The sequence below is a fragment of the Aspergillus terreus genome, genomic scaffold, assembly GCF_000149615.1.
Source record: "Aspergillus terreus NIH2624 scaffold_10 genomic scaffold, whole genome shotgun sequence".
Lineage (NCBI taxonomy): Eukaryota > Fungi > Ascomycota > Eurotiomycetes > Eurotiales > Aspergillaceae > Aspergillus > Aspergillus terreus.
The window spans coordinates 1,185,504-1,207,639 of NT_165933.1; the positions used below are offsets into that span (position 1 = coordinate 1,185,504).

At 55.7% G+C, this 22,136-nt stretch overlaps 7 protein-coding genes across 7 annotated transcripts; 2 read left to right on the forward strand and 5 right to left on the reverse strand.

Annotated features, from left to right (window-relative positions):
- Positions 1-2,967: 2,967 nt before the first annotated feature.
- On the reverse strand, positions 2,968-4,116 carry ATEG_07265 (putative C6 finger domain protein; the record flags this gene model as incomplete). The annotated part of the gene is made up of 2 exons (XM_001209951.1): positions 2,968-3,959; positions 4,017-4,116. The coding sequence occupies 2 exons, from the start codon at positions 4,114-4,116 to the stop codon at positions 2,968-2,970; spliced, it is 1,092 nt and encodes a 363-aa protein (XP_001209951.1).
- A 3,348-nt stretch (positions 4,117-7,464) lies between these two features.
- ATEG_07266 (uncharacterized protein) lies at positions 7,465-10,436 on the reverse strand (the record flags this gene model as incomplete). Its single annotated transcript, XM_001209952.1, has 2 exons — positions 7,465-10,296; positions 10,353-10,436. 2 exons carry the CDS (start codon positions 10,434-10,436, stop codon positions 7,465-7,467), a joined length of 2,916 nt encoding a protein of 971 aa, XP_001209952.1.
- Positions 10,437-10,999: 563 nt separating this feature from the next.
- Positions 11,000-11,908, reverse strand: ATEG_07267 (dienelactone hydrolase family protein; the record flags this gene model as incomplete). The annotated part of the gene is made up of 4 exons (XM_001209953.1): positions 11,000-11,571; positions 11,665-11,712; positions 11,761-11,831; positions 11,880-11,908. 4 exons carry the CDS (start codon positions 11,906-11,908, stop codon positions 11,000-11,002), a joined length of 720 nt encoding a protein of 239 aa, XP_001209953.1.
- A 429-nt stretch (positions 11,909-12,337) lies between these two features.
- On the reverse strand, positions 12,338-12,812 carry ATEG_07268 (uncharacterized protein; the record flags this gene model as incomplete). The annotated part of the gene is made up of 2 exons (XM_001209954.1): positions 12,338-12,532; positions 12,669-12,812. 2 exons carry the CDS (start codon positions 12,810-12,812, stop codon positions 12,338-12,340), a joined length of 339 nt encoding a protein of 112 aa, XP_001209954.1.
- A 946-nt stretch (positions 12,813-13,758) lies between these two features.
- ATEG_07269 (putative MFS transporter Seo1) lies at positions 13,759-15,505 on the forward strand (the record flags this gene model as incomplete). Its single annotated transcript, XM_001209955.1, has 4 exons — positions 13,759-13,981; positions 14,025-14,275; positions 14,321-14,354; positions 14,397-15,505. The coding sequence occupies 4 exons, from the start codon at positions 13,759-13,761 to the stop codon at positions 15,503-15,505; spliced, it is 1,617 nt and encodes a 538-aa protein (XP_001209955.1).
- A 277-nt stretch (positions 15,506-15,782) lies between these two features.
- ATEG_07270 (xenobiotic compound monooxygenase, DszA family) lies at positions 15,783-17,371 on the forward strand (the record flags this gene model as incomplete). The annotated part of the gene is made up of 4 exons (XM_001209956.1): positions 15,783-15,890; positions 15,938-16,126; positions 16,170-16,417; positions 16,471-17,371. The coding sequence occupies 4 exons, from the start codon at positions 15,783-15,785 to the stop codon at positions 17,369-17,371; spliced, it is 1,446 nt and encodes a 481-aa protein (XP_001209956.1).
- A 4,122-nt stretch (positions 17,372-21,493) lies between these two features.
- On the reverse strand, positions 21,494-22,070 carry ATEG_07271 (uncharacterized protein; the record flags this gene model as incomplete). Its single annotated transcript, XM_001209957.1, has 2 exons — positions 21,494-21,910; positions 21,981-22,070. 2 exons carry the CDS (start codon positions 22,068-22,070, stop codon positions 21,494-21,496), a joined length of 507 nt encoding a protein of 168 aa, XP_001209957.1.
- Between the last annotated feature and the right edge of the window lie 66 nt (positions 22,071-22,136).

A 22,136-nucleotide genomic window follows, 5' to 3' on the forward strand; every position in this document is an offset into this window, starting at 1 on the left:
TCTGTGTCTGTGTCTGTGCCAGTGTCAGTGCTTTATTATTGTTAGTGTCTGTCTGTCTGTCAATGCTCTCCAGTGCTCTCCAGTGCTCTCCACACATCACCCACTCCATATAAACCAACCAATGCCTCCATAATCCATCCACGAAGTAGTGATCCTTCTCATCTCACCGAGAGCGATCCCGATCTTACCCGAGTCTGTACCAACCGGTATTCAACGTCCATACCGGCCGTCCCGTCACCCCATTACGCCATGATACTGCCACCCCCTCTAGACCCCACGCCCACATCCCATGTCTCAATCTCTCTTTGTTCTTCCTTCGTTCCTCTCTCCTCTCATGCAGTAGATTCATCGAGGCTCCACTGTGCGGGGCTGGCAACGTGCGTCGGGGTTTCGCACCGCCAGCCGCAGTCCCTAGCAGTGGTGGACTGTCGTGTGCACGGTCTACCACATGGGACTCGGTCGGGTCGGTCGATGACTGATTGACTCGACTCGATCCGACTGGACTCGACGCCATCAACCTCATGATTCAAGCAGTTTGTCGAATACTGTGGCCAACACCAAGGGTAGTTCCATTTCCATCAGGACCCAGGCCCAGGGACTAGGCCGAGGACCAGGACTAGGTAGTTAGTATACTCCGAACCTGCAAGTACTCTAAACGAGACCCGCTAGCCAATGCTCTGGCGTGGGGCGAAAGCATCGCAACGAGGCCCACCAACACTAGAACTAGTGCTTGATAACTGCGAGATTCCGTGATAAGCTGATAAGATGTAATTAGCCGTGGTCATCTTCCGATCGGGCATTTCTCAGGGTTCATTTGGATCTTGTCGTCGTCCATGTCGTTGATGTCGTCGTCGTAGAGCGTACGCCGTAGGTACTCTGTCCTCTGAGCCCGTACTCTGTCATCGAGTATCATCACCGTCGATCGAAATCCAACAGTGGCAAAGCAGAAAGAGTGGCAACGAAGATCTCGAATATAACCGCCGCATCAAGCAGATTGGTCCGGATGCAGCATCACCACTTCCGGTGGAGTCCGTGAGATTCTAAGTCGCGTGTCGTTCCACGGATCATTGGCACGCTTCGTTTCGCGCACAGCCTATCGTCATGGAAGGATCATACCGTCAACACGGAAAAATAAAAGGTACGATACCGCCACGGAGCCAGCCAAACGAGGTGGATAGATGGTCCGATTAGTTCCCCCATGGACGCCCCCCCCCCCCAGGACGACCCCCCCAGGACGATGCACAGAGCAATCAGATGTCTGGGAATGGTCAGCGCGGCTGGTCAAATCGCTCCTCCATCCCAGCAAGAGCTTGCGTCGTTCAATCTGTCGACGGTCGAAAGAGGCTGCGATCATCCCACACCCGCATCTGCCCGCCCAGCCATTTTTGGCGGTTGGCGCGGGTGCAGCAATATTCGCTCTGGGTGAGATGTCAGATGCTGGGAGTGCAGGGAGCTGGAATGCCGCGCATAGGATCCGACAGTTGGCCTGGAACCGGTCAGCGACCAGGTGCTCCTGTAGGACGCAACACGTACTAGGAGTAGTTCATGGTTCAGACAGCGGATGGATCTGGGCCTGACCTAGACCGTCGGCTTCTCCGGGGGCTCCTGGCTGGACGCCAACCCAGCCCTCCACATCAAGTACTTAGTACTTAACCAAGACCCGCCGAGGGATCCGTGGAGAAAGAAGACAGAAAGAGAAGAAAGGCAAGGCAAAGGCAACCCAGGTGAGGGTGTTTATATAACTGTCAGATCGCGCCACCCCACAGAATTACGATAAGACGTGATGAGATCGGTGGCACGCTGTCAGAGAGCAAAGAACAGACGAAGCAAGCAAAGAATCTTCTGTGCTGCAACGACAACGGGCGCAATCGCCGGTTTTGTACGAAGCGTCAGACCGACCATCGGGCAGAGTTTGATAACTCTGCAGGCATGGACGGAATGCTCGAGATAAGGCCGTCTCACCGACACCACGTCACCAGTATGCGATTGCTTGTTGCGGTTACTTCTTGCGAGTTATCTTGGTCTGATAGTCACCATATATGCCCGACAGCACATCATTCTTATCTGTAGATCGACCCCAGACATACTCTATACAGTGTGCTCCCAGTCACGGCGAAGACAGCCTCAATCCGCACCACTCTTATCGCGATGAACGTTGAACATCCGCGGAGACAGACCGTTGCTCGGCCTTTAACCCTGTCGTTGTGGCTCAGACTGATAAGCCCGCGAGTGTCATTGGCAGAGGAGTTATCGTGTTACATTGAGGCATTGAGTATATCGCTGTTGCTAAGAGTCCCATTGTGTTTGAGAACAACTCTGCAGGGATAGCTGTCATATCATGCTGTAGATCATTGGCTTGTAAGCTCTGCATGCAACTATATCAATCTAAACCGTAGATAGATAATGACTAAGACGGCCATCTCTACTATACTACTGCACCAAAAATACATCAAGTTGTCTAATATTTGCAGAGAAATGAAGTCTATGGATGGTCGAGCAGCCCGAAGATCAACAAAAGAAAGAAACGAAAGAACATATGCAAATGTAGAGCCCACATCCCTCCACCCATCCTCTATCCCCGCATGTATCAATCAAAACAGAACATAAAAAAAAAGGAAACCGACCCGTACAACAGGCCAATGGCCACTGGATCACCCAGTGGTTCTAACATAGCTCGTGAACCAGACACGTCTCAAATGCAGAAGCGAACGATATCGGTCAAATGTAACCATCAGCACCCCCCCAACGCAGGAATGATCCAAGGTCTGAAAGAAGCGAATGAGCTGATCAAAATGCCTGCCGCCCAAATCCTTTGCGCCCGCTAATAACCAGCTGGTAAAGGTAACGTGGCGCGTCCCGTCTGCGGAGACAAGACGCGCAAGAACTGAATCAATGCAAGTCGCACCGGGGTATATCTAACTCTTTTCTTATATAGGAATCCAAATCGGAAACTTTCCTCCTGCACTGTCACGGCGGCGCTTGTCCCGGCCCCGGATGGCCCATCGGCGCCCCGAACGCCGCCTGTTGCGTCGCGTCCCCCGTGTACATCGGGTACTGCACAACGCCCATCGGCGACATGCTGTTCATGTCCTGCCAGGTGGGATAGCCCATGGGCGTGGGCTGGCCCGGGTACGACACCGAGGTCGGGCCCGTGGGCATGTCCGCCGGCGGAGGGCTCTGCGGGTTTGCGGGGAACGACTGCGGCGGGCTGGTCATTCGGCGCTTGAGGTCTGCCGGCGGTGGCGGCTGCTGATGCGGCGGTGGGTGCTGGAACTGGCTGGTGGGAAATGCCTGGCCCATGTCGGGCTGCGCGGGAAACGTCATGGAGCGGGCCGGCGGCGGCGGTACCTGCCAGACAGACCCGTCCGGCTGCATGGCGTATGTCGGGGCCGGGCTGAGGCTCTGCGGCTGCGAGGGGATCGTGGGCGTGCCCTGAAGGGGGGAGGCAGCGGGCATGGGCGCCATGGGGTTAGGGTTGGGGTTCCAGACGGCGGAGGGCGGCATGTTGACGTTGACCATGCCGGGCTTTGCGGCGGCGGACATGGCGGCCAGCATTTGGGGGTCGGAGATGGTGGTGAACTCGTCCCAGGGGACGGAGGGGTCGAGCGAGGGCGGGTTTGGGGCGTAGGGGGCGATGGGAGGGCCTGGGTAGGCGGCCCCGGCGGCCGGGTTGAAGGTGGTGGTGACGTCCGGGGCGGCGCTGAGGGGGATGGGCTGGTAGGGGAAGAAGGCGTCGGGTTGATCGGTGCCCGATCCGGCTGGAGGCGACGAGGAGGCCGTCGAGGGGTCGGTAGATGCGGTCTCGAGGCGCGAATTGGGGCGGGATTTCTTCTCGATGGGGGGTTGCTGGTCGACGGGGAAGAACTGGCATTCTTTGCGCAGACGGATACAGTTCTCACAGCGGCCCTGCGCGTCGTCGGCGGCGACCAGACAGCGGATCTTTCGTCGGCGACAGTGTACTGCACCCAATTAGACCGCGATCGGGTGGTATAGATAGAAAGAGGTCGGGTACTCACCGCATGCGACAGAGGTACGATGATAGCCCAGCTTGTTGCGCTTTTTGTCGGCGGTTGAGGATTCCATGATGGGGCCCTGGGGAGTGGGAGTCGGCGTCATTGTTGCGATCACCGCGGGCATCGCTCCAGGGAGCAGAGGAGGAAGACCCTATGTTAGGGCATCAATGGGGGAAGGAGAGGTAGAGGTAGGAGGTATGTAGATGGGCTCGGATGACCGATGCGACGCGCCCGCAGGTTCAAGACAAGGAAGATGATAAAGGCGGCTGAGGTCCATACAAGACGAAACAGTCGAGACCAGACCCGGACGTGCTGGAGAAGGATTGCCGTGATAGTCGGAAGTCAAGATGGTGAGATGGTGAGGTAGGATGTTTCAACGGTGCTACTCCACACGATCGAATCTTGGGACGTTTCACCCCGTGTCTGACAAGATTAAAAGGGGAAAATCAAGAGATAATAAAACAAAAAAGGGCTAAAAGGTGTCCTCCCCGAATCCCATTTGTCGTGGTCGTCGTGGTCGTCGTCAGGAAGGGAAGCGAAGATTAATTAGACCACACCGATGACAGGGCCGGGAGGTGTCTCGGCCAGACGAGGCAAATGAGGCAATTAAACAATATCGATGGATGGAATTGGCGCATCAAAGGAATTATAAAGAAATGATTAATAAGGTCGAAAGAACCCAAAGGGCTTGGGCACGAGAAAGGGATAAAGGGGAAGCAGAGCAAAGTCAGTGTGGAATTGAGTTAGTTGAAAGAAATGAGCGAGAGCGAGCGAGAGAGCGAGGTTGTTGATACCTAATTTCCAGAGCCATACACGAGGTAAGTAAATAGAAAGGGGTATACAGTGATCTGACGATCCAGGATAGTACCTATCCTCATCCTCCTCCTAACTAGCAGTAATAATGATAAAAAAAAAAACGATAAAATTAATAACCATCCTACACTATCCTCCTCCGTACGGACGATGGAAAATTTAGAAGAAGAAAGAAAAATGGGGCAATAATTTCACCCACGCCCCCAGTTGGCCACCCAGACAAATCAGGACGAGGAGAAAGGGGATAAATATAGAAGAGCATGGGGGAGAATGCCAGACAAGACCCTGAATTGCGATTAAGCTCCTCCGGGCAAGATGAAACACCTGCGTGCGTGGCCTTTTGATCTAGGGCCGATTGTCAGACCTAGACCTAGCCACTGTTTATCTCTGTCTCTGCTGTATGTTGTATAAGGATAATACTACTAGGTATACTTAGGTGGTAGTACATCTAAGATAGACGAAGATACCCAGGTACCTACAGGAGGACATACGAAGCCCCTGACCCAACCCCAATCTACGTAACCATGGTCCAGTGGTCTGTGAGAAGAATCCGTAACGACAGTGGGGATGTGGGGAGATTGGATCGTTCTCATGTCGGTGGAATCTGATGTTGGCTCTACTATATCTGGAGTATACTCCGGAGCTGTATAATAGAACATCTATTATAGATGCCTATAGAGATATCTACATACCTATATTTGTGTCTATATATATATCGATATACTAGCTACAGAAGAATATCATACATACGCTGACTATAGGGGCGACCTTCCTCTTTGGGGCGGAAGAAGTTTGCGGAGCTTCTCGAAGGTCGGCAGTCGTCATCCTCCTGGTCTGGTTCGCCAATCACCGTCACCAGGTGGGGGCATCCATAGAAGGAATAACGATGAGCGTTTCATCTAGTATTATTATCTCAAAGAATAAGAGAAGAAATATTAGCTGATATTAATAGATACAGGTAGAACAAGAGAATAAAGGTACACAGTATAATCAACACATAGATACTACCATACCAGGTACTACAGTAGTTCACGATCATAGCTGCATCAGATGTACTGCAGTCGGAAAGCATCTCCTCGATCGGCACCATGCTAAGGTTTAATTAAGGGTCATATCGTCATCCTAGCGTGTCAGACTAGCACAGGGTTCTCATCTCATACACAAGTCTACAGTAGGTAGAGAAGTATTGTAGAGAAGAGGCAACTCTCTCTCACACAGAGTAGTTATGTTTGTCTCGAGTGAGAGCTGACTCAGCACTGTATGTCACTCCTCCGTCGCCATTCGTCAACAACTCTTCCACTCCAACATCCCAACCATCAACAACACCATCCATCAACGACTATGGAGTACAGAATGCACATGGCTAGCATCAACATAACCATGACCATGACTCTGTACGCCCATAGACGCCACAACCCACTTCATATACCCGACCGCAATGCTTACCCCACGAGGAACCCAACCTGATCCTGATCCTCGGGGTTTCCCCCTTCTGTCACTACTATGTCACTACTGTCATTACCCTGTCCCGGCTAATGAGGATGGTCGAGTGGACCTCGGACACACTCTCCTCATCCAGTCTGGAGAAGGCCAATGGCTCGGCGTGGATGTTGCTGCTTTGGTCACCCTCTGCATGCCTAGTGGGATCGGATGGGACCCGTAAGCGAGCAGATCGGCCTCAATCTTTGACAGATGCAGCTGCATGCCCGAGGGACAGTATATCTAACCGACTATCTTCTAGGGTATCACTACGGAGTCACTGTCCCATCCTAGCCTCATATCTATTGTACGTACAGGCAAAGTCTGAGAGGTTGCACCGCCATCCTAGTTAACGACTCCCTACTCCCTACAGAATCATATGCACAAAATTCTCCGACAAAACCTTGCAATCACAACTCCCTCCCGGCTCATTGGCTACCCTCCTGATAGACTGCGCGATCATCATGCCAAGGGCCCCAGGGGTGGGAGGACCGCTGAGTGGATGACATCCACGAAGCCACGACGGTGCGCTGGCCCAATCCATGGGCCATCCTGACAAGTCGTCAGCCACCGAATCTTCGGCGCATCGCACTAGACTCGTTCTTGACCTTTGGTCCGACAGACCCTGTCTCGCTTGAGGGGTGGAGCGATGGAGTAGAGATCAGCGAACGGTGGCTCCAAGCATCCATACGGAGTATGATATGGAACAGTATCATACAGAGTACACCGGATGAACCATCTACGGAGAACCTACCTAACTATATCTCCCTCTGTATACTTCGTACTCCTACTGAGATGAAACTACCCCCAATGTCTCATTACCGACGGACACAGCTTGGGCGGCGCGGCCGTTTCACCAGCCCGGGCACTTTGCTGCTTCGGGGCATGCTCGGCGTGCGGTGGATTCGCCCTCTGCTAATAATGAGCCTGCCATCTCTGCGGCGAAGACGAGCCTTACGTGTCCTGCGTCTTTTACCCTCCGTGGACATACTCCGATCGTTTACTCCGAAGAGCGTCGTGTAGGAGTCCAAAGGCCGGAGTAAATGAGTTCAATGATGCTAATTCACCCTAATTATGCAGCGCAGCGTCTTTTAGCGATGATGTCACAATTTTGTCTCCTTCTATAGGAGTACTCCTTCCAACACCACTCCCCCGTCTATCACACAGTCTGAATTGACGTCGGCCGACTCAGCCCTCCGCCCGTCCGAATCACCACCTTCACGCTGATTGCCCGCGCCTCGCGAATACAACACGCCAGACACGTGCGCTTCTCCCGTCCGATGATCGCATCATACCCGGCCGACGCACACCACGCCCGCGCAAATGCCTCCTTCTCGCGACTCCCCCGCGCGTCCACCACCATCACCTCGTACCGCCCGACCCCGATGTTGCCAAAGAACAGCTCCTGCGAGTGCGATCCCCGCAGCGCCGCGATTGGCACAAACTTGTACCCGTACGTGCGGTGCAGCGGATGCCCCGGCAGCCGGTGGTGGTGCAGCGGCGTCGGCGGCGTCTGGCCCTGGTATGAGACGAAGCCGCCGGGCGGACGGCACTCATGTGAGGCCACAAACCGCACGTTGTACGTCAGCGGGAACGACACCTTGATGCTGGCGGCGCCGTCGGGGGACGCCGCGTCCGTGGTCAGGCTGAACGACATGCTCGTCTTGTGCGCGACGACCTGCGGCCGGCCCTCGAGCGGGTGCGCCTCTTTCCCGGAGAAAGTCAGCGAGTCGAAGCGGATGCGGGAGGCGTCCTCGTCGAGCGGCGCGTCGACGGGTAGCGAGTACGCGCCGCTCGTGAGGTCGCCCAGCCCCAGTGGCGTGGACTCGTACGACAGCTTGTTGCCGTGTTTGATGCGCGGCTTGCCCGCGTTGCCGTTGCCCGGCGGCGCGACCACGCTCACCTCGAACCAAGTGTTGTCCAGCGGCTCAAAAGTCTGCGAGTCGCGCGGCACGACGGCGCTGGACGACCAACCGAGACAGGCGCGTGCCCCCTCCAGACAACACAACACGCGCCCCACGATGCACTCCTGGCTCCAGTAGCTGCGGCCGCGGTAGGCGAAGCCGCCGTACAGGTTGGCGACGCGGCCGAGCGTGGCGCGCGCAGCTGGGTCGTTCTCCAGCACCGTCGCCATGAGCAGGTGGTTAATGAGCTCGCCGGGCGCCACGAAGCCCGAGAGCCAGCTGCGCGTGATCCAGCCGCCGATCTGGTGCGGGTCCTTGTCGCTGGCGCTCGCGTCGTGCAGGAGGATGCGTCGGCGAGAGAGGCTCCGGCTGTACATTTCGTCTTTCTCGAACGGCACGTCCGTCTCGCCCAGGGGGATAGGGGTCATGGGCTGACTGAAGGCGTCGGCGATGATGTCGGTCGAGTTCTCGGCCTCGAGTTTCGAGCGCAGATGGGCGCGGAGGTCGCGAGCACCCGGCCATCCGATCGCCTCGGCGAAGACAGTCAGCCCCTGGATCTGGACCTCAACGTGCGACGGAGTCAGATGGCATCGCCACGCGGACTCGACGTGGAGTTTGGTCAAGGACGGCGACGACGACCGATGCGTGAGGGCCTCGAACCAGCGGTGATGGTGGCGAGGCTTTTCTCCCTTGTCGTTTTTCTCGTGCGACAGCGAATGCAGAGACATCGACGACGCCGTGCGCGGGGGCTCGGGCTCGTCCGCGCGGTAGGCGATGCCGAAAGCGTCCATGAAGCGGCGCACAGTGACGAGACACCAGTCGACCTGGTCGTTGCGCAGCCGGTCAAAGTCTTGCATGTCGCGCGCCGACACGTGCAGGTTGCTGGAACTATCCAGGATGCCGACACGGACAGTCGCATCCAACCGCAGCAGCAGCTCCGCCGACAGCAGCATCTGCACGAGGAGCCACTTTCGCTCGAGCGTCGGGTGCATCCAGGGTTTGTCGCAGGAGTTCGGGTTCAGAAAGTCTCCATCCACATGCGGCGCCGCCTCCCAGAGGATCTGGCCCACGCGCAGCCGCCACTCGGGCAGACAGAAGTTGATCCAGGCGCCGGGGGTGCCGAGCACGGTGGTGAGCGCCTTGATCTGCACCTTGAGGCTGTGCGGGTTGTCGACGCCGACGAGCATGAAGTGCGAGGGCGGGTAGAGGAAGCGCGTGAAGAGCCCGGTGTACAGCTCGCGGCAGCTCTCCTTGTCGAGGATGGTGGTGGTCTTCTGGCTGTGGAGGATCTCGTAGCGGAACGTCGTCAGGAACTGCAGACGCTCGACGAGCGTGCGCAGGTCGATGTCGCGCACGCCGATGCGTCGCCAGGCGGATGGCCCGTCGCACAGCAGCCGCTTGCGGTCGTGCACGGTGCCGTCCTGGCACAGCGAGTACGGATCGTTGTAGTGCTCCATGAGATCGTACACCTCGGCCGCCGGCATCGCCGACAGATGCATGTAGTCCGCTATCGGCCGTGGTCTCTCCGGCCCGACATACCGCACCGCGTCCCCCACGGGCAGCTCCAGGTACGTGCGGAAGCCGATGGTGCCGGGGTCCTTGCCGTTGTTGCCGAGCATGTTGGGCGTCTCAAAGATGCCAATGTCGAAGGTCGCGCGCTTGGGCGCCCCCGTGCGCTTCCACCGGTTCAGATACACGGGCGCGTCGCCCTCGATCACCCACTTGTCCGGGACGGGGAGATGCGCGTGCAGCGTGCAGATGGTGTAGGCCGGGTGAGGGAGCGGTCGTCTGTCCCAGAGATTCTGAATGCTCGGGTCGTGGTCGTCGAACGGGAAGATCACCTGCGGGTAGTAGTGGCCATGCTTGCCCTTCTCCAGGAGGAAGTAGGGGGCGCCCGAGAACAGCGTCTCGGCGTCTTCCTTGGTCAGTTGGTAGCTGGCCGAGGGTTTGACGTCGGCTTTCTTCGGGCGGGATTCGACGTGCTCGCTGTGCGCTTTCGCTTTGGCCTTCGGTTTCTCCTTCGTCGGCCTGGGCGAGTCAGCGCGCGTGTTGGCGTCGGATGATTTTACGGAGGAGCTGGCATCCGTCTGGCACTGTTAGAATTGTAGATAAATGTAGCTTGCCTCGATGCACGGTCACTCACCGGCTCCCGTCTGATGCCCGTCGTGGGGTCGGGATCGGGGTCGTCCGGGCAGTCCCGGTGTCGCCGAAGCAGATCCTGGACCATGCCGCGACCGCGGGATTCCTGCTGTTGGGTTCGAGGGTTTGGCATCGACATCCGTCGCGGTCTCTGGCTGTTCGCCAGACCATCGCCTTCTGGGGCTTCGCCAGAGACGGAGTGACGGCGGCCGAAGTACCAGCCCATTGCTTGTAGCCTGTAGACCGGCTGTGCCGGGAGTGTATGTATGGTGTGTAGTGGAGATGTATATATTGCCGGGTCATTCACATGGCGTGTCTAGAGTGCCCGGTCGAAGAATCAACAAATGGAGAACGTATATTGGACTGCGAGGACGGTGGAATGTGCAGTCGGAAAGGTCTCATCCATGGGGCGCTGGATCGATGACGTCCTCGCGGGGAGACTTCGGGGGGGTTGCCTGATACGGCAATGCATTATCACGACTTGCTCAGATAAAGACCATGTCAACTTTGTTACAGTCATAGATACATTCTGCATAATGCAAACTGACTATGCCCAGTACTACAAACACGTCCCATTTTATTTATCCACTGGCCGGCTATCATCAGATCATTACCACCACTCATTACCCCTCCACATCACGCCACCACACTTTAAGCGTGCTTGTGGAAGAAATCCAGCGCAGTGCGATATCCACGCTCATACTCTTTGCGCACCTCCGCATCCTCGAGGTTCGACCGCGCCGCCATCCACCCGTGGATCTGCGACGAGAACGTCTCAACGTAGTGGTCAACCTTGAGGTTCGCCCCAAACGCCGTGACGTCCTTGGAGTTCTCATCCTTGGACGCCAGCACGGCCATCGGCACAGAGACGGACTTTGCATCGTCGGGCGCCAGCATCGCCGGGTGGCACTGCACGGCGGCCTTGAAGATGGTGTTCTCCTGGCCCGCCGCCAGACAGGCGATCTTGCCGCCCCAGCAGTAGCCCAGGATGGACCAGTCGAACTGGCCGTTCGGGGCGAGCTTGTTCGCCTCGGACACGATGGCAGGGATCTTGGAAAGCGTGTTGGGGGGCGCGGCCTTGGTCTGGAAGAAGTTGCCGAGCTTCTGCTTGTGGTCGTCGGTCTGGGGCGGGAACCAGGTGATGTCGGCGGGCTGGCCCTCGAAGAAGTCGGGCATGAAGACGCGGTATTTCTTCTCGTTGGAGGTGGAGAGGATGTCGGCGCCTTGGAGAGTCTGGGGGGAAGAAACCGAAGATGTCTGGTGGGATTTCTTAGTTGGTGCCGAGGGAGGAGAGGAGAGGAGGGAATGTCACGCACCGTAGACGACGAGGATGGCCTTGGTAGCGGATTCGGGTCCGGTGACGTCTGGAGATGGTGAGCTTCGTTAGAGCTGACAAGGGATGGATGGCGTACAGGTCTTCAGGCCATTGATGGTCTTGTATTCGCCCTTGGGCTCGTAGCCCTTGGCGACGACGGGAGGGATGCTACAACGGTCAGTGGCTGTTGTTTAGGAAGGAGCTCCAGACACGTACGAGCAGCAGGCCTTGCTAACACCAGACATATTGGCGGAGGAGCAGACGGAACGCAGTGGAGATAGAGGTCGAAAGGGCGAGTATATAGCCGGGAAGGACCTTCGTAGAGGGAGAGTCAGAAGCTGTCTGGAGAACATTATCTTACCGGAGGGGAGATGAGAGAGTAGACGCACAGGGCAATCCAGGTAGAACGTCAACTGAGAGTTGAGGGAATGGAGAGAGAAGAACGAAAGACGAAGAATGTTGATTGATATGCGGTGGTGCTTTGCCGAACCCCGCCAACCGACGTCATCGTCGGCTCTTCCTCGGGTGCCGTGCCCGATCGCCTTTTCAATGTCTACAGAGTACAGGGTCGGAGTAGGTATACTTCAAGACAAACAACCTATTACTCCCAATTCATAAATCATAACACCATAAGGGTATCTTCCATCCAGTCCATACGCCATAAACCCAATTCGTCACAGTCCCGAAGGTATCTTCTTGGTCTCCCCACAGGCATACCCCAGCCACCAGCGGTGGAGAAGATCCAGCGTAGTCGGATTGTATTCTCTCATGTCGTACAGCTTGGTCATGCGCACAACTACTTTGTCACCATTGTAGTAGGCTTCGAGCACGCGCAGGTGGAAAGGGCCCATGATGGAGAACAGCATGACCTGTCCACCATGTTAGCGTCACCGGCTGGTATACTCCCAAGTACTGAGTTGGCAATGGAAGCCTGGAATGGAGTGGACGTGCCGGAGCAACAATATGCGAACGCGGGTATCTTGTATGAAGCCGACCGCGCATCACCTGGAGAATAGTAATAAGCTCGCTTCGGATGAGCCGGTCATCACCGATAACATGGGTCTCGACGATGCACTTCATGTGTGGTAGAGTTCCTTCATACCCTTCTGCGATCGAGGCCACGACTCCGGATCCGTCAAGGCTGGGCATGTTCTGGTCATCTTCCAGAAGAAATTGGGCTCAAGAAAGTTGCCGAAATTGAAATTTCCCATCCACCTAGGGAACCATTAGGGAAGACGTCCAAAGAAGGAAAGACTCCAGTATCATACGGTGTATAGCAGATCAGACCCCAGGGGCCTGTCGCGGTCTTGGGCGCACCAGATAATCATCCAAGTAGAAGTTCAGGCGCCCGAGGTTGCAATGATTCTGGCCGTCGGGGTCGGTAGTGTGCATACTCCTCGAACAGGTCCGATTGAGCCGAGTAGTCGATGCCCGAGATAGGGGCTGAAGAAGTGAGGTTTGATCGGAGAATGATTGTCCAAGACCAAAGGAGTGGGTTCGATGATATTCGCCTTGATGCACTGGTCGAGGGAGATGTAGTAGCTGTCAACCCCGCGGATCGCGTCCAAAATCTGGACCAGCGCCTCGCGATAGGCCTTGCGGGTTTCGTAGTTCCCGGGAACGGTCATTGCTGCGGAATGGGATGAGTTTAGAGAATGGGAGAGAAGAAGATGCAGGTCGACGAGCTGCTTGAAAGGAGCAAATGGGGAAGTTGTCTGCCGGGCAACAGGCCGGCGGCCAGTCAGCACCCATCCTGCTTGGAATTGCGCTGAGGGCAAACTCTGGAAATGGGAAAAGACAGAACTAAAGGATCTGTGGACCAAATACGACTGCGCTACCAGAAAATGTCCAGGGACTTGGAGGTGTTTATAGTGCATTCAAGGTTGACAGACTCCAAGTCGATGGCGACGAAGACATGCTGATTCGTTTAACGGCCCTCGTATGCAGGTGACTTCTAGTCTATTATCTATATTTTGACATTTACACGAGTACTATCATCTTGATAAGACGTAGTGGAGATGCAATCCTTGGAGTAGCCGTTAGAAGCTGTCACGCAATTCATGCAATGACTGACATCTTCTGCGTCATGGCTTAAATGCGGCGTGATCTCAAAGCACAAGACTGGAAACAATCAGCTATTCAAGTTAAAACTGCATCCAAAATGGTCGTCGTTCAGCGCCGAAAGTGGTACCAGATCCAATGGTTTGCAGACGAGGATAGTAAAGAAGACCGAAAGCTCATTCTCAAACTCGATGCTTTGATCGTACCTTATGCATTCATCGCGTACTGGACAAAATACATCGATCAAGCAAACATCAGTAAGATGCTCCATTCCTTGGGTGGAAACTACTGACATGATAGACAATGCGTGGGTTTCTGGTCTGTCCGACGACCTAGGCCTCCATGGGAATGAGCTCGTCCATCTGCAGACCATCTACACAGTTGGAGCAGTCGTAGGACAGATCCCATTCGCGTATCTATTCACCCGCCTCCCCATGTCATGGCTTATCCCCTTCATGGATGTGGCATGGGGCATCTTCACACTGCTCCAGTACCGCGTAACATCCTACAGCGAGATGATGGCCTATCGGTTCATGGTCGGATGGTTTGAGGTACGCTGAACGCCCAATATCAATAACACTCACTAACCCATACAGGCTGCGTTCTTCCCTGGAATGCACTACATCTTCGGTAAGGCTCTTCTCCGTATGCCCATCGAAGCTAACATCCCAGGCGCCTGGTACCGGGGCGACGAGATCGCCCGTCGAGGCGGCTGTTTCTACGTCGGCCTCACACTAGGGACTCTGACAGCGAGCCTCATCCAAGCAGGAACATCAGCCCGTCTCGACGGCGTCCACGGCCTCGCCGGCTGGCGCTGGATGTACATCATCTGCGCGATCATCACCATCCCCATCGGGGTCCTCGGCTACTTCGTCCTGCCAGGCACGCCCGACAAACCCAACAGACTCGTCCTCAACCAAGCCGACATCGAGCAGTCGAAAGCGCGGCTCGCGCGCCACGGCCACAACAACGACACCAGCGACAAGCGCACCGGCCAGGTCTCGCTGCGCACCGTCCTGCGCATCCTGCGCAACTGGAAATTCTGGGCCCTCCTCCTCCTCGACATCTTCTTCTGGAACGGAAGCATCAACACAACCACAGGCGGGTACCTCCTGTGGCTGAAGAGTCTGCGCCGGTTCTCGACCGCGCGGCTGAACGAGCTGGCCGCCATCTCGCCCGCGCTGGGCATCTTCTACACGCTCTTTGTGTGCTTTGCGTCGGACCTGGTGCTCGGCCCCGCGTGGGCGATCACGCTCGCGCATGTCTGGAACATCGTCGGGCTGGTGATTTTGGTTGTGTGGGATGTTCCGGAGTCGGCGCTGTGGTTTGCGTTCCAGACCACGTACGCGGCTGTCGCCATGTCCAGCGTGCTGTATGGGTGGGTCAACACGCAGCTGCGCTACTCGCCCGTCGAGCGGTCGGTGACGCTCGTGGCAATCAATATGATTGCGCAGTCGACGACGGCATGGACGCCGTTGCTGGTGTTTAAGACGGTGGAGGGGCCGCGGTTTACGAAGGGGTATGCGTTTGTGCTGGGCAATGCGGTTTGTTTGATCGTGCTGGCGCATTTTGTCGGTTACTTTTCGAAAGAGTACGTCGTCTGTCTCTGTTTTGTATTGATGGTGCTAACGCTTGCAGGGAACCGCCGAGAGAGACGAGCGATGGGAGCGATGTGGAGTCTGGAGAGGTTGTGGTTGGCAAGTGAGTTGGAGTATGTCGTGATGGAGGGTGCTATTCCTGTAGCATATCAGCATCGTACTAGAGTCCATCCAAGCGTATAGTTGTCATCACGCAATTCAGTCTCCGTGACACGCATGATTCATGTCCATATGGACTAGTCGCTCATAGCTACACACATAGACTGACTCCAACTTGCGATAGTTGCGGGGTGAATGGCGAATCAGCAGATGATTTGGAGATGGATATCGCACCATACATACGTAGAATGATTGATTGCGATATGCGGGGTCCTCAAGACGTGATGATAGAGAGGGCTATATTTCTATAATCCTCACATCTACGGAGTAAGCAGGACTCAGATAGTATACAGAGGCCAAAATGGGCGATACCAGCGCCGCGGATGGCAGCAGCCATGAAAAGAAACAGATTCTCCTCAATGCGTTTGACATGTCTACCGTAGGGCATTTGTCGCCCGGCCAATGGAAGGTATGAACATAGCCACAAACTACAAGCAGAACTGACATACCTGATAGAATCCCAAAGATAAATCCGCCACCAAGCGCACGCTGGAATACTGGATCGAACTGGCAAAGCTCCTCGAGCGAGGCGGCATCAACGCCCTCTTCCTGGCCGACACGTACGGCGGATATGACACCTACGAAGGGAAGCTGGACGAATGCATTCGGCGAGCTGCGCAGTGGCCCGTCACGGATCCCACGATTGTAGGCTGCTCCCATACTGCTTGAACCATGCTAACACTACCAGCCCATCTCTGCCATGGCCGCCGTGACCAAGAACCTCGCCTTTGGGATCACCGCATCAACCTCCTTCGAGCCGCCCTTCCTCCTGGCCAAGCGGTTCTCAACCCTCGACCATCTGACCAACGGCCGCATCGGGTGGAACATCGTCACCTCGTGGAAGAAGGCCGCCTTCAAGGCCATCGGGCTGGACACGCCCATCGAGCACGACGAGCGCTACCGCCAGGCAGACGAGTACCTGCGGGTCGTGTACAAGTACGCTCCCCAACCATCAACCATCCAACAAACGCACCTAACCCCCTAAGCAGACTCTGGGAAGGCTCCTGGGCGCCCGACGCCCTCTCCCCCAACCCCGAAACAGACACCTACGTCGACCCAGACAAAGTGCGCCAGATCAACCACACAGGCAAATACTTCACGCTGCACACACGACACATCGTCGACCCGTCCCCCCAGCGCACGCCCTTCCTCTTCCAAGCCGGCACGTCCGCCGCGGGCTCCGCCTTCGCCGCCTCCCACGCCGAAGCCATCTTCGTCTCGGGCCACTCGCCCTCCGTGCTGCGCCCGAAGATCGACCACATCCGGCAGCTGGCCGCGCAGCAGGGCCGCGACTCGCGCTCGATCAAGGTCTTCGCAACCTTCACGCCGATCGTCGGGCGGAGCGACGACGAGGCGCGCGCCAAACTCGCCGAGCTGAAGCGGTACGCCTCCGTCGTCGGCGGGCTCGTCCTCTTCAGCGGGTGGACGGGGATTGACATCTCGCGCGTCCCGCTCGACCAGGACCTCACGGCTGCGGACTCGCTCGAGGCGCACAAGGTCACCAGTGTGCTGGACGCGTTCACGACGCCTAGCGAGGAGGTCCCCCGGTGGACGCCGCGGCTGGTGGCGGAGAAGGCGGCGATTGGCGGGCTGGGGCCCGTGGCCGTCGGCAGTCCGCAGACGGTGGCGGATGAGATGGAGCGCTGGGTGCGCGAGGCAGACCTCGACGGGTTCAATGTCGGGTATGTGACGACGCCGGGGACGTTTGAGGAGGTGGTCGACCTGCTGGTGCCGGAGCTGCGGCGCCGCGGGGTGTATGCGGAGGCTGGGGAGGGGCTCACGGCGCGGGAGAAGGTGTATGGCAAGGGGCAGAGGGAGTTGCGGGCGGATCATCCGGGGAGTCGGTATAAGTATGATGTGTATGAGGAGGAGGTGGACTCACGTAGTTGAGTGTGTTGATAGATGTGGCTGCCCGACTATGTTCAAAGGAGATTCCGGATTCCACTGTACTCCGATAGCTCTTGCACAATATGAATTGAACTGTGCCTTGTAGCCCTGGTCTGTCGATAGTAGCCACGGTCTGTCGATATCCAGATCTCTGCGTCTATCTGCAGGGTTATTGCTCCGTCCAGCAGGTGGCGTCGACGGCGGATCATGTTTGGAGGGACGGGATGATCATGTCCTCGTTGAGATAGCCTCAGTAGACTGGGGATGTGGATTTTACTCCGGAGTAGTTGCTTAAGTTTAATCTGACCTTATATCTGCAGAGAATGGGGTCTAGAGGGTATAGAGGTGTGCATACTCTACTCGAGTCTTGGAGTAGGTTAGGATATATATATCCACATGAACCACCCAACACAAACATTATCACATAGTCTTAGATATACTGATCAAATCACTTCAGTCTATAGAAAATATACAACACTCAGATAGACAACATTACAACACTTCACCCCTAGAAAATGTCTACAGCCACACCGCTTAGTAAGGAGTAAGGACCATCGTACTTTTTACACTGGCCGGCCGAAGCAAAAAAAGATGCACCGGACAACTCCGCCCGATCGATCTTCACGCCAATCACTTCTCCTCCATGCACCAGACAAAAACACCGTCTCCTACGGTTCGCGCAGACAGGCTGATCTTTGATCTTGATCGATCAGGGTCTCGTTCCCATGGACCAGCCCCAGCACCCCACTTAAGCTTGCCGCCACAACGCCTTCCCTGGCACCACCCAGCACCACAGCCGAGCGCATCCACAGTAGTTTGAGTCTGTTTCTGCCTCGACCCGGGGGGCTCAGGCTTTCGACGCGGAGAGGCAGACCCCGGACCGCTGGTCCAGTCCAGGCCCTCTGCAGGTCGGTCTCTGTGTCATGCATGGTGGCATGAACTCGAGGAGGAGCCTAGGAGGCCGGGGGGGTGTGCTCGTTTGATTCTTCCGCGTTGGGGGGGAATACGAGCTGGCAGGCGGATGACCGGGAGATAAGACTTGACGGATGAGAGATTATAATCTATTAATTATTATTTTACTATTATTCTCGTTATTATTGTGAATATTGATATTACCGTGCATCCGTGCATGCCAACCTGCGGTTTCACCGGGCGTCCGCTAGCGAGGCGAGCCGGGATTTGGCTGGCGGGCTGTCTGGAGTGCATGAGACGGCGCTGGGCTGAACCAGACGGCGTCGTGGACGCTGGGTCTACACGAAGCGACTCGACCAGACTCTCTAGGCGTGTTCTGTGACCAAACCTTGCAGGATACAGCAGCAGGGAGCAAATCGGCTGTGAACCGTGGTGGTGTTGAGGACGAGAGACGATAGACCGACTGGTTTTGTTTGGAATGAGACAAACAGTGGATTTCACTTTGGACTGGTCAGAGAGATTATTTATTCTTTCTTTCTGCTTTTATTTATTTACCTGCGAGATACGGTATTACCGCCGAGAAAATACCTAATCGTACCGTCCTAGGCCTGTCCTCCGACAGGATCCCGCTATCTTTAGCAAACACTCGGTGCAGCGGCCGTGCCAAAAGCATCATACGGAGAGGGGGAGGTCTTTCGACTGTATACAATACTAGGTAGAATCTAGGTATTTATCAATCTCCAGAATCGCATCTCATCTGGTACCACCTCCCGCCCACGACCACACGGTGGTTGCCCGGAGGAGCTGTCACCGTGGCCGCCACCGATCGGCCTGCCTCCACTGACACCGACAGCATGGATGGCAGTGACTAGTTCACTGTACCCTCTCTAGTTTGTACTTAGACTGTACTTGTACCCTCTCAGTACTCGTATGGTAGAAATCATATGAAAGTCAGGTGACTCCTCCCGGTCTACTGCCGCTTTGGGCAAGACATGCCATCCCAAGCGATTGGCCGGAGACTCATGGACGACAGGCCTCCTTGCGTGACCAGACCGAGAGTCTCTTTCTGACAGACTCGCCGGTACCTGGGATGGAGACAACCGGACCCGTGGGTCGACGGGGGGATCTGAAAGAACGAGTCATTATTGAACTCTGGGCCGTCCCAAGGGTGCCAACCGCCCCATCCCGGAGAAGGACGCACATCACGAAACAAAGAAGCTTCGGGGGGGCCTAGAAAAGCCGAGGATGCAGGCGGACCAGGCAGGAAACATGCGTGGGGCGTGGAGAGCAGGCAGCAAAAAGAAAAGAAAAAGAAAAAGAAAAGGAAAAAAGAAAGCGGCGACGAGCAAAGCTAAAGGCGGACCTCTCGCTTGGGAGTGCCCGGAATGACAGACAGTCCTCGTATTAGTATTGATTTAGGATTGGTATGGTATTGATCGGTATGGGTGATTCTTGGGTCTGACTGGGGGCTGTCGCGTGGTGGAGAGCGAACCAGTTGCCTTTAGGAGTGGTGTAGTGTATTGTAGCGTATTAAAGATGAATATAATATGAATCTGAACACGAACAGATGGATAGAATGAATAACGGTAGAGAATGGATGCACATACAGAGATGAATGATAAGAAAGAATGCCAACTATCCCACCCCCCTCCGGACTTCCACAGATTCCTCCGAGTGAACGGATGCAAGGAGCAAAACGCGTCGGGCCAGCAGACCCCAGTGGATCAGTCAGTCGCTTGTCGACCCCTTTTCTGGCCTGTCTGGACCAATCGACGGCGGTCCTAGGTATTATTCGATTAATACCTGATCCTAAGGGATTAGGATGCGGATTCGAAAAAGAAACCTATGCAGCAGTCGTGTCTATCACTCTTTATTTTTATTATTTTTATTCTGATTCTGATTAGGATTCTTTCTTTCAAGTGATCGTCATACGGAGCCTGCTAAGCTTATTCTTGCTCCACCAAACAGGGAAATACAGCGCGGACATTCCTCTGGGTCGGTCTGCCCGATCTACTCCACCAGGTCTAGGAGGTGACTCTGAGGAGGTGTCTATGAATAGGTGGTTCATCGAGTAATCAGTAAGAGTACCATCTCCGGAGGACAGAATAGAATAGGAATAGGCAAGACCGAGAATACCCAATACTCCAGAGGACTAGGCAGGATCAGGAGACGGTGATTCATCCCCTGAGCCCGTGGGTACGGCCGAAAGGTGGAACTTGGGCCTCTTGAGCCCTGTCAACCACGTTGCGGATGATCCATCGGGGATGACTATCGATTATTGATTGCGATTATTCTTTTTATTTTTTTTTTATTCTTTTATTCTTTTTCTATTCTTTTATAGGATCGGACATTATGGACAATCAGCTCTCGTCTTTAGGCAGTTGGGCTATCCCTCTAGAAGACCAGCAGACTACTCTGGACTGGTACAATACTAAAGGTCCCTAGGTACTCGATAATACTCAGAATACTCAAATACTCACGAACAAAAATACCGATCGATGAGCGATGCACCGCTGATTGGACCCCGGCCAGCTGATGCTAGACTCGATCGGACTAGTGGAATGGGTGTTGGGAGGATTTTTCTGATGCTGAAGTTGTTCTCCTTTTCACTGCTCCCACTACGACAAGTAGATAAGGTAGTGTCCTATATAGTATACCAACACCACTAGACCAAGGTCCCTACTCGAGTTCTTATTCTACCATTCTACCGTTTCCTTCTCTTCTCGACTCTTCTCTACTTTATTTCTCTGTACTATATCCCGACTGCGAATCAATCGTCCAATCTTACCGTACCATACAGTACCAAATTCCCCCGCGCTGGCCAGACCGGTCTGGCTGGTTCCATTCCTGGAGACTTTCTTTCTTATTCTGCCGGTTCCCTGGTATACAATCCGCTCTCCTCTATTCTATTCTCTAGTCTATTCTATTTTCTCTATCCTCCATTCGATTCTATTTCTCTATTTCATCTTTCTACACGCCTACTCTTCCCTCTCATCTCCGGCTCAACTCCTCCCAGATCATGCCTCTCTCCTGACTCCACTCCTACCACTCACGCCTCCACTCCACCAGACTATGTCTTCCTAATCTTTCAGCTCTCCTCGCTCCCTCCCATCTCGCTGTGCCTGATCCGCTGCGATCGTCGCCCCTCCTGGATCCTCCAGACGCCGCTGGAGCTCGATTCTGGGCGTTGGCTTCCGACTCCCTCGCCTTTCCTCATTCCGCCCACCCGTCGTCCGTCGACGCCGTTGATCTCTTTCCTCCGCCGCCGCTCGGCTTTTCGCGTGAGACGGTCGCCAACCTGGCTGCCCTTGCGGTTCCCCCTCCTCCGCCGGGCATGGGGTCGGCCCTGGATGCCCTGAACCCGCCGCCGCCGCCGTTGAACTCGCGTCGATCCGCCGCCCCGTCGCTGCCCAGCTTTGAGCTGCCGGCCCCCAATTTCTTGGGCAGCGCCGCCGCCTCGGTCAAGTATCCGACGCCATCCACCTCCCATCCGCCCCCGACTCCCAGCGTGAGCAGTCTGTTGACGCCGCCGGCCACCTCGCAGACGGGCGAGTCGCCCGCGCTGGCTTCGGTCGTGACGACCTCGGGGGTATCGGCCTCGCCCGATCTGGCGGCCTCATACGCGCCGCACTACTGGCAGCAGCAGCAGCATCAGCATCAGGCGCAGCAACAGCCGCAACACCCCCCGCAGAACTCGTACCTCCCCCGACAGCCGTGGAACTCGGGGCTCAATCCCTCGTATCCGCCGCGCGATCCCTTTTCGCCCTCGTTGACGCCGCTCCCCCGGCATCGTACCACCTCGCCACTCGGTGTCGAAGCGCTCCCGGGGACTTACTATATGACTTCTGTTCTCCCT